Below are 16130 nucleotides of genomic sequence, written 5' to 3'. Positions count from 1 at the left end.
CCTTTATTTGATGAGGTCTTCAATCACTTGCTTGAGAGCTCGACACTCATTAGTGTGATGCCCATTATCCCAATGATAGTGACAGTACTTTTTGTTATTCCTGATTGAGAGGGGATTCTTCATAGGCTTTGGCTCTCCAAGCAGGCTGACCTCCTCTGATTTATCTAGAATTGCCGATACTGAGACATTCAAATGAGTGTGTTGATTTTTGTCGCCATCGCGACGAGGAACTAGGGCATATACTTTTTGGGCTCAAATCGCTGCTTTTTTCCTTTTCGCTGGTCGTCATTAGCCCAACCACGATCAACCCTTCTACTGTTCTCCCCCTGGTCGGGAACATTGGTTGAAGAATTGGGGTTGTGGCATTTGAGAGCAGCCACAAAATTTTCTATTCGGAGATACTTCTCGGTGAGGTCGTAGAAGCGAGTGAGAGAAATATCGTTCTTAGATTTTAACTCTTTCCATAAGTCAGTCTGAGGGCGAACCCCTACAATAATGAGAGTCCTAACAGATTCTTCAGGAATGTGAGCCACTTTGTGGAGTTCGCGGTGAAACCTATCTATATAAGATTGGAGAGACTCATCCTTCTCCTGCCGTATATTGCTCAGATAGCTCAACGGCTTTGAGAACTTCCTGTTTTCCTGGAAGTGCCTAAAAAATAACAAGCTTATTTGTTGCCATGAGCTGATTGATCCCACGGGGAGCGACTTGAACCAGCGTTTTTTTATGGGCGATTAATGTCACTACTAAGCAGCTGCATTTGGCCAAGTCAGAGACTTGGTGGAGTTCCATAAGGTCATTGAACTCATAGTGATGGTCCTGCAGATCAGAATTCCCATCGAATGCCCGCATGTCGAGCATCTTGAATCTTGATAGGAGAGGAGCGGCTAGTATTGCTGGGGAAAAGGGGGACGCCTCAGTGACCTTACCCTGTTCGTTTTGTTGAGCCTTGACTGATCCAATTATCGATGCAACTCCTCAATCTGAGATAGCAGAGCTACCGAGGGTTACTTTCCACAATGTGGGTTCGACTCTCACGGTTGCGATTGAGGAAGGACTAGAGGTCGGGCCCTTCCGCTGCTAGGCCGAAAGCTTCGACGTACCCTGACACACGTTGGCTAGAGCCATGTGAGGATAGCGAATGGCTCAGGGAATTTTCTTGACCCCTGCGGTGGTCAGAACCGACTCGTAGACGGTGGGGGTTATCCCGATGGCGATGGTCGGGACCATTATTTTGATGAGGCTGGGAATCTCCCAGCCTTGCACTTTTACGGGTGTGCCCATACGACGTGGCGTGGAACGGCTCGTGTTGCGACATGTCATCAAGTCGCAATGCCATAGGTATTCTACCCGCTGCGCAACCGGTGTTTTCTAGCCCTTAGGAGCCTTCTGGTCCACTGCTCGCCACTTGTTTCCCCTTACTTTTACGCGATACAGTGCGCGCGGTTCATGCCGTTACCCTTTTTTCGTACTTTCGCATGACCTACAGGCATCTTTGGCTGTGGCACCACCTCGTTAGACTCCAGTGGCATGACCTCTCCAGGTAATTCATGACGGGCAGGTTAAGTTGCGAGCTCAAAGGAATATCTGCCATGATACTCTACTGAACTGGCGGCACTTTAGGAGAAGTGTCATTCTGTACCTAGGGGATTTCCTCATTGTCGATATTAGTTCGCTCAGTTTCAAAACCGCAAGCCATTAGTTGTGGACAGGATCGGTCAGAGGTTTTTGATGAAGAGCGGATACTAAATCACGCCCTCCTTCTAGCGCCAAACTGTTGATGCTTGATTTTGACACCAATTATTCACACGTGAGAAGTGCTAAGCGGACTCAGAAATCACACATGGTATGGAAGTATAAAAAGAGATGCTGAACAGGTAACAATTTTTAAAGTTGTTCGGATGCTCTAAGGCGAATCTTACGTCCATTATGATTATATTAATGGTTGATTACAATCAGGTCGCACTCGGCGAGCTGAATTACAATAGTAAAATAAATGTAGAGAGAGAGAGAGAGAGAAGTGGATGAGTCAATCCTGTAAAATAGATGAGAGCCCTCTATTTTTAGTTGGAGGAATCAAGCTGGTAATCATGATTTTGAGTGTGGGCAGGTGTGGTAAAATTCCTAACCCGCTTCCCATTGGTTGTCTACAAAAGAAATATCCTTAAATTGCGTAAGGTTTCAGCAGGTGGACAATTCTCAGCCACTCATAAGTTTGGCGTTTACCTACCTCACTAACGATGACCTTACCCCTCTCGTCCTTGCGGGACGTGGCTGCATCCAGACGGTAGAATACCTTACTGATTTCTTATTGATTTCTGTTGATTTATGCTTACGCCAGCCCTGGTTTTTGGGCATAATAGTGTTGAAATTTCAAAATATACTAATTCTATTTTATAAATTTGACTTGATTTGTTATTGTGTATTTAATCTTTAGTAAATTAATACTCACAAATTGTTTATAAAAGTTCTACCAAACAGACCCTTAGTAGGGGGAGGTGTTTGATAAATTTGAAAACTTGGGATATATTAATAGTAGAAAATTTAAAGGAGGAATAAAGAGGGATCAAAGAAGTTTACAATAAAAGAAAGGGAAATAAATAAAGTAGGGGGGTTTTAAGGTTTCCATAAGAACGCAAATGAAAAACGAATCCATAAAATGAAATTACCAAAAACGAAAGCCGAATCTAAGGCTTAAACCAACCTAGGCCAATATATTTCTCACTAAAAAACAAAATACCCCCATTTATATTCCTTGATTTTGTGTCGCCCCCTCTCATGATCCGCACGTGCAGACTGAGAGATACCACGAAACGAACAAAAGAGATTCAACAAAACGACGAACGTAATAAAAAAAACCGCCAGCAGTCCCTCCCTCCGATTCTCCTTTTTACAGTTTTACCAGTTACTAATTAATACATCATCATCATCTGACCATCTCATCATCATCATCACCGCCACTAGTGCCATTTCTCTCTCTATCACAACACGACGCTGCGTTTTGTGACTGACTGGACTCTCTCCTTGTTATTTTCACTACAACGATTATTCTTTTTTTTTTTTTAATTATTCTTTTATCAAATTTTTTTTTTTTTGTTATTATTATTATTCAACGTCCCTATCAAAATTTCCCTATTTTTTTTTAAAGAATTTGAAAAGAAAATCAGATTCGATCGTATCAATCTCTCTCAATTATCGATCTTCTTCTCAACATTATATCACATTCAATCGGTTTCTGTTTCTTACTTCTTTTTCTTCTTTGTTAGGGTTTAGTTTTGCTTATATTTTGGTGAGTTCAGCTCTGATTCTGTCGAAGTTAGGGTTTTTTAATTAATTTTTTTACTTGTCAAATTCGTACAATTTCGCAGTTGACGTACAATATTTTCTGCAGTGATTAAAAGGGGAAGGTACACTGATACTTGGAAGAATTGATTGAAAGGAGGGGTATTTTTGGAACATAAATTTATGAATTCGGGGCAAATGTTTAATCCGGGCATGGATGCTGCCCGGGAAACCAGCGGAGTTTCAGGTGCCGTACTCATTCCAATGCGGTTCGTTTGGCCTTATGGAGGAAGAACTGTTTTTTTAAGCGGTTCTTTTAATGGGTAACAACTTTATCAACTTAATTTTTTTTTTAAATTATTATTTGTTTCACGGGTTTGTTTTTCTTTTTTTTTTTTTGTTGGTGTTGTGAAGGTGGTCTGAGCTTTTACCAATGTCGCCGGTGGAAGGTTGCCCTACTGTATTTCAGATTATTTGGAGTGTACCACCAGGTTTACACCAGGTTAGTTTTTTTAGCATTAGACTTTCTTATATTCTACTCTTTATCTTTTGAACTTGTTGAGTTGTAGTGGTGGTAAATGGTGTTTATATTTATGAGGTGCTGAGGTCAATTTACGCATACCCCCATGGCTTTTGCTGCTGTTTCTGTTACCGAGATCAAAGAGATACGAGTTTATGGCTTTAAATTTCGTGATTGGGGTAACAATCTTAGGGATTTTTGGACTTGTGTGGTTAAGACAAGCATGTCTTAATTACCGGTGAGTTAGTGTTGTAGAAGAGATCAATGAGAATGAAATGAGTGAGCTATACTGTTGGTTCATGTTTCCTCGCTTAAGAATTACTAGTTTTTGTTTTGAATATGTTGTGTAGTACACTTGTTGTTTGAGAAATAATTAATGGAGTGGTTGTAACAGAAGTTAGAGATGGAGACAACTTTGTAGTGATAGCAATGACAATTGAGAACAACTGGCAGATGTGAGACGAGTTTCACATTTTACTACGCTTGCAGTTACCCTGTGCTCTTACTTCTTCATTGGAGAATGCTAGTTTAGAAGTCAGAAATTAAAATTGAATTATGCCATGGTCTTGATAAGCAATGACATGTCCTTTCACATGAATTAATATCTTGAAATATGGATTTGGACCTGATTTAGTATGTGTTTGGAGACCTACACTTCTTGACTTTTTACTATAAAACTTTTGTTTATAATTGATGCTGGAAACTTATGTACTTTTTTTTATAACTATATAACCTGCAGTTTAAGTTTTGTGTTGATGGAGAATGGCGACATGATGACCACCAACCTTACACGAGTAGTGAATATGGGATTGTGAACACTGTGCTTTTAACTACAGAACCTAATTTCATGTCTGGAATTAATCCATCTGTTCCTTCTGGATCTAACATGGATGTGGATAATGAAGCATTTCAACGTGGGGTAAGAGTTAGTTATGCATAAATATATTTACTTTTTCTTTATTTATCTTAATTGGGAAGGGGTTCTAAGTTAGTTTGTATTCATGGGGGTGCTTTTGATGCAGGGGTCTAACGTTTCTTTGCTTTCAGTGAATAGACAGCTTCAGATGCATTCAGACATTGCTGTATAGTTTTTGTTCCTCCTCCTGTATTGTTTTTATTTATGGTGTGGTTGTCTGGTCCATTCGTGTGCCTCCTTTTTCTTCTTTAATATATATCTTTATGTTTCCTATAAAGAATTAGCCAGTCAGATTTCCGGAGTTGACATTTATCACTTGGAGACTTGGTGCTGCCCTTCTTGTCTTGTTTCATTGTATTTTTTTACTACAGTGAAGGGTGTTAGACAAAGATGTTGACCTTAAGAATTAGGATGCAATTCAGATTTTAACTCGGTGCTATATACTTGCTTACTCATTGCCTTACCTTGTCATTACTCAGGTTTCACCTTAGACAGTCTATATGATTGCCATCTGGCGTTTGCATTATACTACTTATTTCATGCTCATGCAGACTGTACTATAGGATTTTTTTGTTTATTAATTTCGGGCTCTCTTTCACCAAATTTGAGATTTTTAAATGGTTTGGCATTCTTATTGACATGCAGGTTCGGATTTCTGATGGTACTTTGACGGAGGTAATGCCAAGGTTATCAGAAGCTGAATTGCAGGTTTCCCGTCATCGTGTATCTGGATTCTTATCTACACACACTGCTTATGAGTTACTTCCCGAGTCAGGCAAGGTTTGGATGCTTTACCATCGACCCTTTGACCCTACATGAGATCTACATTTGATAGTGTACTTGAACATGATTAAAAAAATATTAGTACCACTTTTTTCCTAATTTAGATACACCTCATTGACAGGTTGTAGCGTTGGACATTGATCTACCTGTAAAACAAGCATTTCATATTCTATACGAGCAGGTATCAAAATAATATTTTCTTGACAGTGGGGTTAGTGATTTCGTTGTGCAATAAGGAATTTGTGTTTGGAGGTGGTTGACTAATCATTCTTAAGTTCCTGTGAGCTCAGTCTTACCAAGAAGTTTGTCCGTCTCTGGCTTGCCTTTTTTATTCTATCTCCCATCAGTTTTTCCGTTTTGGAGTTTATTAATGTTGGATTTGTAGAAATTAGGATGTGAAAAAAGAGAGCTTGAAACATTATTATTTTATCTTGCACAACAAGACTTGTTGCTGCAATTTATTTGTTGCTGATAAAGAGCTTGGGTATGCATTTGTTCTGAGTCAAGTTGTTTCCAGGGTATCTCCATGGCTCCACTTTGGGACTTCTGCAAGGGACGGTTTGTTGGAGTTCTTAGTGCATCGGATTTTATATTGATTTTAAGAGAGGTACGTGTGTAAGTAAATGATTACTTTTTTGCTGTTTGTGAGTTTTTTTACTTACTTTTTCTTTATGATTTCTTGGGTAGACTAAATCGTCGAAAAGTTTGATGATTTTGAATCGCTAATCCATCAGATTGTGGAACTACAGACTGGAAGAGAGAAACCCAACCCTTCATGCTACATTCTTTCTTTGATGTAAATTTATAATGCAATGTGATGGTTGTTCTACTTCTTTAGAACTAATAATTGGGAAAGCAAAATGATTTCAGCTAAATTTATCTATTTAGATGTAAAAAGTTCAAAGGTACTAGAAGTTCTTTGGGATTTTAACTTGAATCTTTGGTGACCATTTTTGCTTTGCATTGTGGATGTTGTTGTTTTATGCTGGAATTATTAGTCAAAGCTTGTTACAATTGGGATTATATCTTTTATGTCCATTGTGTAAAGTACATTTTACATGCAGCTTGGAAATCGTGGGTCAAATCTGACAGAGGAAGAGCTTGAAACACACACCATTTCAGCCTGGAAAGAGGGGAAAGCATATTTGAGCAGACAAATTGATGGCCGTGGTAGGGCATTTTCAAGACCTCTCATCCATGTAAGTGATTTGTGTACCATGCTCATATCTGTTATATGTTATTGGTCCATTCTGATTTTCTATTTTAAGACTTTTTATGTAAGAAACAATAATCTTTTATTAAAAAAGGGAAAAGATAAATGGATTATCGAAGAGCAAAAATGCTGGGAGAGCTCTAATAATGAAGATTTTCTATTTTAATATTTGAGTACAATTTGTGTGATAACTTTTTTTGCATGTCTGTATATGCACATGAAGCTCCCATGTGAAGTGTACTATGTCTTAGTTTCTTAAAATACATCACATTGGATACAATGGATTGAAGCTTGGATTGATGATCCTGCGCTTTCAGTTCTTTAAGTTTATCCATTTACACCTGACCCATCTTTTAGTTTCTTTCTGCTTCTGGTGCACAGTTGAAGAAAGCCAGCATCTTCTGGTGTTATCTTGTATGGGTTGCTCTTTATGTTGACCCCAATATTTGTTGATTGTGCAGGCTGGTCCCAATGACAACTTGAAGGACGTTGCTTTGAAAATTTTGCAAAATGAGGTGGCTACAGTTCCCATAATCCATTCAGCTTCAGAAGATGGTTCATTTCCCCAGCTATTACATCTTGCTTCACTCTGTGGAATACTAAAATGTAAGCTTTTTTGGTTTGTTGTTTAAGGAATATTCCATAACTTATTTCTGACTGATGGATCTTAATTTTTCAGGTATTTGCAGATATTTTAGGCATTGTTCTGACTCATTGCCCATACTAAAAGTACCAATTTGTGCGATTCCTGTGGGTACATGGGTTCCAAAAATTGGAGAACCTATTCAACGACCATTAGCAATGTTGAGACCTAGTGCTACCCTTAGTTCAGCATTAAATTTGTTAGTTCAAGGTGTGTTTTTTTATTTCAGCTATTTCAGAAAATTAAACGGAAGAGAGAGTACGTTGCAAGGGAAAAAGTTAGTGTTGTTTTGGAAGTTGAATGTCAATGATTCCAATTACCTGGTGTTTTCCTTTACAAGAACCTAATTATAATCAAGGGGCTTCTTCATTAGTCTTGATGAAGTTACAACTATTTGGTTGGATGTAGGTTTATTGTTATGCTATGCCTTTTCTCTTACTTCTTGGATTATTTTTTCTCCTTGGAATAAGTTAGTTCTTGTATTAGTTAGTACTGATGCTAGAAGTTGTATTGGGTTGGTAAAAAATGTTAATGAATGCAATAATTTAGATTTAGACTGCTACCTGATTTTTCTATTTTTGCAACAATCTCATAATATTTCACTGTGCGCTTTGCTATTGCAGCTCAAGTAAGTTCGATACCAATAGTTGATGATAATGACTCATTATTAGATATATACTGTCGGAGGTAAGTGTTGCTTTTGGATGTACATTTCTGGTATTGGAACCCTTTTTTTGGCTCTTTAATCGGGAGTAATAATCGTTACTTTTATACAGTGACATAACTGCTTTGGCGAAGGACAGAGCTTATGCCCATATTAATCTTAACGAAATGACTATTCATCAGGTAGAATAACTTCACGTTTAATTCTTTGTAAAATAGTAATATTAATACAGTATTGTATGCTGCAGTGATTAGAAGGGGAAGGTACACTTATAGTTTGATGATTTTTGCTTTTGTTAGGTATAAAATATATTTTAGCATTTCAGCTTTCTTTGGTTGATGCAATTTAATCCGTAGTCTACAGCAAGTTCAGATTAAAAATTATCTAACATTTTGCCAACAGAGAACTTGGCTCACTCCATTTTCTTTCTCTGTTCACCTTACTAAATAAAATTTAGGCATTGCAATTGGGACAAGACTCGTATTCTCCTTATGAGCTTAGAACTCAAAGATGTCAGATGTGTTTGCAATCAGATTCGTTGCATAAAGTAATGGAGCGTTTGGCAAATCCAGGTAAATTAGTTCTTTTTATTTTTGTTTTTGTATTATGCACTTTTTTCTTTCAACTGTGAAGATTTTCTAGTGATATTGGCTAAAGGTTGTAGGATTGCAATTAGACTCTGTAATTTTATTAATCTGTTATGATATTTGTGTGTTGTCAGCCTCCTTTGTTTATATGGCTGTACTACACTATAAGGCACCATGGAGAAATCTTACTTTGGAACACTTTTATCAGAAAGCTTTATCTAACTGCTTGCAGCATGAATAGAGCTAGCTTTGTCAATGTGCATCTTTACTTTTGTTAAATAATGATGATTAATAACGTTCTATTTCACCTTTGTTTGAACATGTTGTTTGGGAATACTTTTCTTTTTTTCCTTTCTTATATTGTGCATAGACTTATATGTCATTTATAATTTTCATTTGTAGCTTTCAAGTTTTGCAATTCCAACGTGTTCACCCACCGTAACAGAAATTGGATGCTTTCATAATTAAATGTTCATTGTAAAAGATAGCTTTTTTTCTTCAATACAGAGTTAGTTCATTATTTCCTTATGGAGAAAAAGGAAATTTGGATGCTCATTATCTGTCTTCTCTCATTACAAGCATGATTACAGGGAATTTTGTGAAGCTATTTCCAATATATACATTGCCAATAAAATGTGATGCAAAAAGTATGTTGAGTCTGAATTTTAACATGACGTCTGGCCAAAAGCTTTAGCCTGCATGAATTATTTATGTATCATGTATTCTTGTGTTATGTCTAGTTGTCAACTGTTTGAATTCTATGTACTAGTTTTTAAATCTCGACATGCCACTTCCACTGTTGCTTTCCATTCTCATTACGCTAGTATTGCCCAACTGATAATATTGGTTGCCTTCAAGGTGTGAATTGCGCTGCAACGTATATCTACTAGGTTAATTGTGCATTTACCTTGGATTTCAGGTGTTCGACGGCTTGTGATTGTGGAGGCTGGCAGTAAGCGTGTGGAGGGCATAGTTTCAATCAGTGACATTTTTAGGTTCCTGCTTGGTTAATTAAGAATAACAGCCGAATTTCAATCTAAAGTGCAGTGGTGTTGGATTCTCCACAACTTATGTGCAAAGTTTGCGCCTATGTGTTAAAAAGCGATTGCAGTACATCACACGATGATTTGATCGTTGTTTGGTAAAAAATTTATCAAGGAAGAATGGCGTCTCTTGTTCTTGAATGCCATATTTTTAGAATTTTAGGCTGAAAGAAAAAAGAGGCATGTAATTTGAGACGATTTAGTTCCTCTCCAAAAATTTGCTCATCTCCCCTCTGCCCATATAATTATTATTGTTAAAACTTTGTGCCATTAATGTAGATGCCGCCATGTTCTTGGGGAGTATGAGATGATGAAACCTGTAATTGTTAATTTCTGCTACGAAAGTTACAAGTGAAAAGTCGTGGAACCAACATTTATTATTCACTTCTTATGGGTTATGGTTGCTTCATCAAAGGTTATTATTGGCTGCCTTTTACTTCTTGGATCTTTTATGTTTTTTATATGAACTAAAGATTTCTGAAACAAAATTCAACTATGATAATGAATTTCAACAGTTTCTGATAAATCATTTGCTCATCAACTCAACTAAATGTTATAAGATAAAAGAACAGATGCAGGTATGTAAACTAATGCTTGAAATAACAAATTATAAAATTAATCATTATTGGATAGTTTGATGGTAAAACAGTACAGGCTTTAACATGGGTTCTCGACTTTGAGTTCTCTTAGTACTAATAGAGATGTCTTTTTGGGCCAAACGATTTACGCATACCCAAAGTTTGTCGTAACGATAAAGTGGTATCTAAAAGGTTTTGAAATGATAAACAAATACCTTTTGTGATGTGCTGTTAGTGATTTCTGTTTATTAACAGTGAAAAGACTAAAATGTCATTGAAAGTTTGATATTTTAGTTTTTTATAAATTTAAAAATTTCTAAAAAACCCCATAGGTTTGCTAATTTAACTAAACACCCCCATATATAAAAAGTTTGTTAAAATAACAAACACCCCCACCATCTGCGTACCAGATTCCGGTCACCACTGTGGAATCTGGCCGAAAATTGTGTTACGACACAGACCTGTCGGATCTGTGTCGTAAAGCATCAATATGGCCTTTTACGGCCAGATCCTGGCTGATATGGCCGGAAAAGGCCAGATCTACGCACTAGATCTTGCCGTCGACGCCGCAGATGGAGTTTGGCGGCCACGACGACAAGATCTAGTCGTAGATCTAGCCTTTTCCAGCCATATCAGCCACGATCTGGCCGTCGAGGCCACAAAACTCCATCTGCTGCCTCGAATGGCGGATCTGCCGGAAAAGGTCAGATCGACACGTTACGACACAGATCCGACGAGTCTGTGTCGTAACGCAATTTCCTGGCCAGTTTCCATGTGGTGGCCGAATCTGCCACTGTGGGTGGTGGGGTGTTTTTGTCATTTAACAAACTTTTATATATAGGGTGTTTAGAAAACTAAAATATCAAACTTTTAAGGGCATTTTAGTCTTTTCACTATTAACAAACAGAAATGTACACTTCTTTTTACTATCAAAATCATTAAATATATAATGAAAAGACAAGTTATACTTATCAAAATGTTGGACCCAAAAATTTTCTTTACTTAATATAACATTTTTTACAAGTACATATCATTTGTACAAAAAGACCCTCAAAACAGTAACAGTGCGGCCAAGTCTCCCCGTTGCCGACGTCCATCCGACCAAGTCCTCACCTATGACCGTAAAAACATAGAAACAACGGGATGAGCACAAGATGCTCAGTAGTAAATCTTTTATTCCATAGTCCCTGTGTATTACTCTTCATCTTTTCTTATTCTACTCTAGCTCCCGCTATTCTTTTCTTTCTTTCTATCTCATCACCCATGGAATCTCTAATAACAGCATGGATGGAATGCATATGCACTAATCAAACAATCATCTCTCTTTTCTTTTCTTCTATTATTTTCTCATGTTTTCTTATTCTTTCTTATTCTTCCCCGATCGGTCTTGGTTGATGCATGGATTCGGAACCCTTAGTCATGTAAGTGTACTCTCTCTCTTGTATACCCTCACCCACATGTATTTTCACGGCTATATGAATTCTTTTTCTCATTCTCATTCCGTTCTCTCATGGCGGTTACATGTGGTTAATTTCTACACTCACGGGCTCCCCATCACACAACCTATTCTCTTTTCTCTTCTTTAGCACTTCTCTGGTGCTAACTCTTCTTTCTCTTATCTAAGAGAATTATTTCTTTTCTTTATCTCTATTCTAGAGTGTTTCTTTCTCATTCTCATATTTCTTTCTTAGGTGATTATTCAAATAAACATATATGGATGGCTCATGCCTAGAACTTTCTTATATGTATTCATGAAATGCAAATATGCTATGTTGCATAAAGTAAGGTTCTTTACTTCTACTCATGCTTCTTTTAGGCATTTCATCAAACAATATGTGTGCATACATAAACTCTACCTTACTATAATTCTACTTCTTTCTTAACCATCCAAAATTGGAGTTCAACTCCTTTGATTCATCACACTCCTGCAAAGGAAATACACTCAAATATTCCCTCAAAATTCTTTCAATTTTATCCATACTTCTACCAACTTTTATCAACACAATCCACCATTTTCATGGTGGAATTCTCTTCATAAACAACATAAACTCATTCATAAATCCATCAATACATGACAAACATAAAAATTCAATCAATTAAATCATATAGAAATCTCTACACATCATTCAATCATGCAAATCACACTTAGTGGATTATTTACCTTAAACTCAAGTAGAATCCACTTAAGCTCTCCACTCTTGATGGCTTGATACTTTCTCTTAAACCTTAAACACAAACTCAATAGGATCCTACTCTTATACCAATAATTCACATCTAGAGTAAGGATTCTTACCTTAGATGCTAGGATCAACTTGTATCAACTTCTAGCCAAACCCCTCCAAAAATCCTTAAAAAGTTGAATGAAATTTGAGAAGATTGAAGGATGAAAGAGGCGGTGGAAAGAAAGAAATGAGAAGGTTTTGTAAAAACTAAACCCTTAATATCTAATATTTTCTCCCCTCTTTTCCATCTTACCCTTACTCTTTCTTAGGAATTCATCTTTGTCCTTTAATTCTTTGCAAATGCACCCCCAATAAACTATTCTCCATGCAATTTCCTTACATTTCAATTCCCCTTTTCTGCCAATAAGGGGTAGAATGGTCATTATGTCCCAAAGGAAGAATTCTCTAAAAACTCAAGGAAATTTTCAGCCGAGTCTTCGCCGCGGCGAAAACTTATACAGCTACACCGGGGGTTATAGCACCTCTTCGCCGCAGCGAAGCTTCTTTTTCGCCCCGCGCAGACTGTAACATCAAAATTTCGCACGTCTTTACAAATTTGAGGGCAACCACTCAACCAAACCAAACATTAACAACATACAAACTCAAATGAGAGTAAATCAATAAACATTCAATCATCATCAAGTCTTAACTACGTACCTCAAGTGGATGTTACAAGAAATCACTAACAACACGTAACGGATATTACCTATTTGTCGTTTCCAAACATTTAGATACCAATTGTCGTTACGAAAAACCTTGGGTATACGCAAGTCGTTCGGCCTATCTTTTTGAGAGGATTTATCTAATATTCCTTCAGACTATACTCAATCTGCATGGACACTTAGCGAAAATAAAAAAAAAAAAAATTATAAATTAAGTAAACCAGATTGAGTTAAAGGAACGCATTAAATCCTTCGTATATTATGAAGTGGAACATTTAAGCTGAACCGGAGTCGTTTCGTCACAATTATAATTTAGAGAATTTGAAGAGAAAGATGAAAGAGATGGAAGAACTAAGTGAAGAAGAAAGAAGGGCTTTGAGAGGCAGCAAATTTGCTCCTCTCCCTTCTCTGCCCTCTTCTTCTTCCAGTTCCCAACCCAGGTTTCGCTTTTTTCATTTTTTCTTTCTAAGTTAAACTTTTCTTCTTGAAATTTACGCATATACGCTTGTGGACAGGTTGGCGCACCCAGGTGGACCTTTGACCACGAACAAGGCGGCGGCTTTAGCCAAGTTCCTTGAGAGAAAACTCAAAGATCCAAGTGGGTTGTCTTCTATCAACCCAGATCTTCTTGAATTGGCCGTCAAGAATGCCCAAGACACTGTCATAACAAGTATGCCCTTTATTTATTTATTTCATAATTGTTTGGCAATTTAATTACTTGAAACTACTGAACGGGTTATTTTGATGCCAATTTATTGGTCTGGGTTTGTAATGTAATGCTGGATGTATCGATTGTTGTGATAAAGAGTGAGATGTTTGAACGAAAATCAAATGATAAGTTAGGTTTCTTGAGTTTATAATTATGTGTTTTTCAGTTAGGTGGAAGTAACAGAATGTAAGACAAACTTCCAGAGGCATAATTAGGGACCAATTCATTCATCAGATGACAACCATTTTATGATGGTCTTTCATAGTTTCTTATAAAAAGGGACAAAAAAAATAGTTATGGGAACTGAGTTTAGACGGTCTGTGTTCTCAGAGAATGAAAGGTTAGACAAGGGCCAGATTTCGAACTCTGAGTTTCACTAAGCTGGTTCGGGGAGTTTTGGATAAAAGCAAAATAGGAAAGACTTCACTGGTTTTTTTTTTTTTTTTCAATCAGTTGTTCTGATGATGAGAGAATATATTGGTTCATTAGGTTTTCCGTTACTCTATTGTGAGAAAATCCGGATGTGACATATGAGTAGCCATGAAGCTCCAAATTAGCCAAAACATCTTCACTACATTGTTCAGGCTCTGACTATGTGGTTGTGTTTGATACTCATAAATGGTTTGGCTTGCTTTTCTGTATGTAGCAAGTAGTTTTTGAGTTGAAACCAGTCTGATTTTTCGTCTTTTCTTTTACACATAGGTGGTTCTTCAAATTCAGGAAGAGTGGTTCGACATGTGACTTCGTTCGGTGATTCTGTGGTGAGTTGAGTTAATATTCCTAGAATTGATATAAAGACTTTTTGAAATATTCTTGTTTATCATTTCTTCATTGGTTTGTGAATTTGGCAGGATTCACTTGAAGAAGTAGAAGTTGGAAATGCTGATCCAAAGAAACTCAAGAAGAAAAAGCAAAAGAAGAAAAAAGAGAAAATAAAGAAGAAGAAAAAACAACAGGTGATATCCCATTATTGGTGTTTGCATTTTTTTTTTCTTTTGCTCTTGTGGTATGTTGATAGTGATGTCTGTTCTGCTGCAGATGGTGAAAGATGATGAGGGTACTATTTTCAAAGGGCCCAAAAAGAAATTGTGATTATTTTGTCATTGAACCAGTATGTTGCTTGAAAAATCTACCTGGGGATCAGTAGCGGCAGTTTTCCGGCGAAGCAGGAGATTTAAAATGCCTTCAATTCAATGGAATGAGATAGGTTGTGCTGATGCTAAGTATCAGTCCGTCGGCTGAACCACTGAAAATACTGGACTTGCAAAATTTTATTGTTTTAGACGATGACAACCATTTTCAATCTTGCAAATCGCATGTTGTCAAGTTTGTAATGGATTCCGTTGATGGTTGTCATTTGTCTGTCAACGATACTGCTCGGTCGAATACCTCAAATTTTTTAACTCAACCCTCCTGAAACAGTTGTCGAATTCCTTCAAAACCTGAATTAGGTCTGATATATTCATTGAATTTCAAGAGACAAGAGTATCATCTTAAAGCAAAATTTGGGTGCTACTTAAAATTTTTGGCATCTTGTATTATAATATTTGCCCATAAAAATTACTTTTTTTTTTCTTTTTTTAATGCAAAGGCGGAGGAAAATATATCATGTTATTGACAGCAATGTTTTAAAATCCGGCTCGGCTCAGCTATTTGAACCGGTTCAACTGGGACCTGAGCAATTTTCCTATTCATCGAAAACCCTAGAAATTAAGACAGTGATCGGCGAATAATTGAAGGAGGGGATGTTGGGGTTTTTGAAGAGGAAGGGTCAGTGAGTGCAATGGTGGCGACGAAGGTGATTTCTGATGAGTGAATCGATTGAAAATCGCAAAACTAAATTAGCGGCAACAGCAGGTTGTTGCTGTTGATTGGCGAGGCAATCGAGGGAGGGGTGATATGGGTTTCGATCAGAAGGTTGAGGGGACTGTTTTCGTGGTGATGGAGAGTGTTGTCGTTGCCAAAAACAGGCCCTATTTGCCCTAGTTTGTTGACACCAACAATGATATTTAGGGGTGTTTTTGCAAGATTTTAAATTTGTAGAGACTTATATGTAATTTTTAGGAATGTTTTTATTATATTTTTAATTTTTGGACAATAATTTGACCGATGGGTCAAACCAGTCAACTTAAGACCCGATCACTTTGTTAGGTTTCACCCCGGATTGGTTATTAAAACATTGATTAACAATGCTTTGACCACGTATCATATTTTTGGGTGAAACCGTGAAAGTGAGAGTAAAATAACTTGGCTCATGCAGCTCTTATTTTGTAACAAACCGGTAAATAATGAAGAATGAGGCTAAATT

At 37.1% G+C, this 16130-nt stretch overlaps 2 protein-coding genes across 3 annotated transcripts; both read left to right on the top strand.

Annotated features, from left to right (window-relative positions):
- Positions 1-2895: 2895 nt before the first annotated feature.
- Positions 2896-10040, top strand: LOC116132839 (sucrose nonfermenting 4-like protein). 2 transcript variants are annotated; one of them, XM_031418510.1, is made up of 15 exons: positions 2896-3289; positions 3392-3605; positions 3697-3784; positions 4542-4721; positions 4825-4884; positions 5364-5498; positions 5623-5682; positions 6019-6108; positions 6566-6700; positions 7176-7320; positions 7394-7567; positions 7981-8044; positions 8134-8203; positions 8479-8593; positions 9528-10040. In XM_031418510.1, the coding sequence occupies exons 2-15, from the start codon at positions 3466-3468 to the stop codon at positions 9617-9619; spliced, it is 1548 nt and encodes a 515-aa protein (XP_031274370.1). In that variant the 5' UTR covers positions 2896-3289; positions 3392-3465; the 3' UTR covers positions 9620-10040. The 2 variants fall into 2 exon arrangements, with proteins under 2 accessions (XP_031274370.1, XP_031274371.1); XM_031418511.1 differs by lacking the exon at positions 4825-4884 and having other exon boundaries at positions 2897-3289.
- Positions 10041-13399: 3359 nt separating this feature from the next.
- Positions 13400-15305, top strand: LOC116132766. Its single transcript, XM_031418433.1, has 5 exons — positions 13400-13553; positions 13629-13783; positions 14525-14583; positions 14674-14778; positions 14861-15305. The coding sequence occupies exons 1-5, from the start codon at positions 13447-13449 to the stop codon at positions 14912-14914; spliced, it is 480 nt and encodes a 159-aa protein (XP_031274293.1). The 5' UTR covers positions 13400-13446; the 3' UTR covers positions 14915-15305.
- Positions 15306-16130: the final 825 nt, after the last annotated feature.

This window comes from Pistacia vera, unplaced genomic scaffold, assembly GCF_008641045.1.
Source record: "Pistacia vera cultivar Batoury unplaced genomic scaffold, PisVer_v2 Contig260, whole genome shotgun sequence".
Lineage (NCBI taxonomy): Eukaryota > Viridiplantae > Streptophyta > Magnoliopsida > Sapindales > Anacardiaceae > Pistacia > Pistacia vera.
The sequence above is the reverse complement of the archived record's forward strand: the minus strand, read 5'-3'. Positions and strand labels throughout refer to the sequence as shown.

Excerpts from the sequence above, each read along its gene's own strand:
- LOC116132839 (XM_031418510.1), top strand. The coding sequence starts at position 3,466 with ATGAATTCGGGGCAAATGTTTAATCCGGGCATGGATGCTGCCCGGGAA. Across the intron at positions 6,109-6,565 it reads TTATATTGATTTTAAGAGAG|CTTGGAAATCGTGGGTCAAA; the intron begins GTACGTGTGTAA and ends TTTTACATGCAG. Across the intron at positions 6,701-7,175 it reads TTTCAAGACCTCTCATCCAT|GCTGGTCCCAATGACAACTT; the intron begins GTAAGTGATTTG and ends TTGATTGTGCAG.
- LOC116132766 (XM_031418433.1), top strand. The coding sequence starts at position 13,447 with ATGAAAGAGATGGAAGAACTAAGTGAAGAAGAAAGAAGGGCTTTGAGA. Across the intron at positions 13,554-13,628 it reads TCTTCCAGTTCCCAACCCAG|GTTGGCGCACCCAGGTGGAC; the intron begins GTTTCGCTTTTT and ends GCTTGTGGACAG. Across the intron at positions 14,584-14,673 it reads CTTCGTTCGGTGATTCTGTG|GATTCACTTGAAGAAGTAGA; the intron begins GTGAGTTGAGTT and ends TGAATTTGGCAG.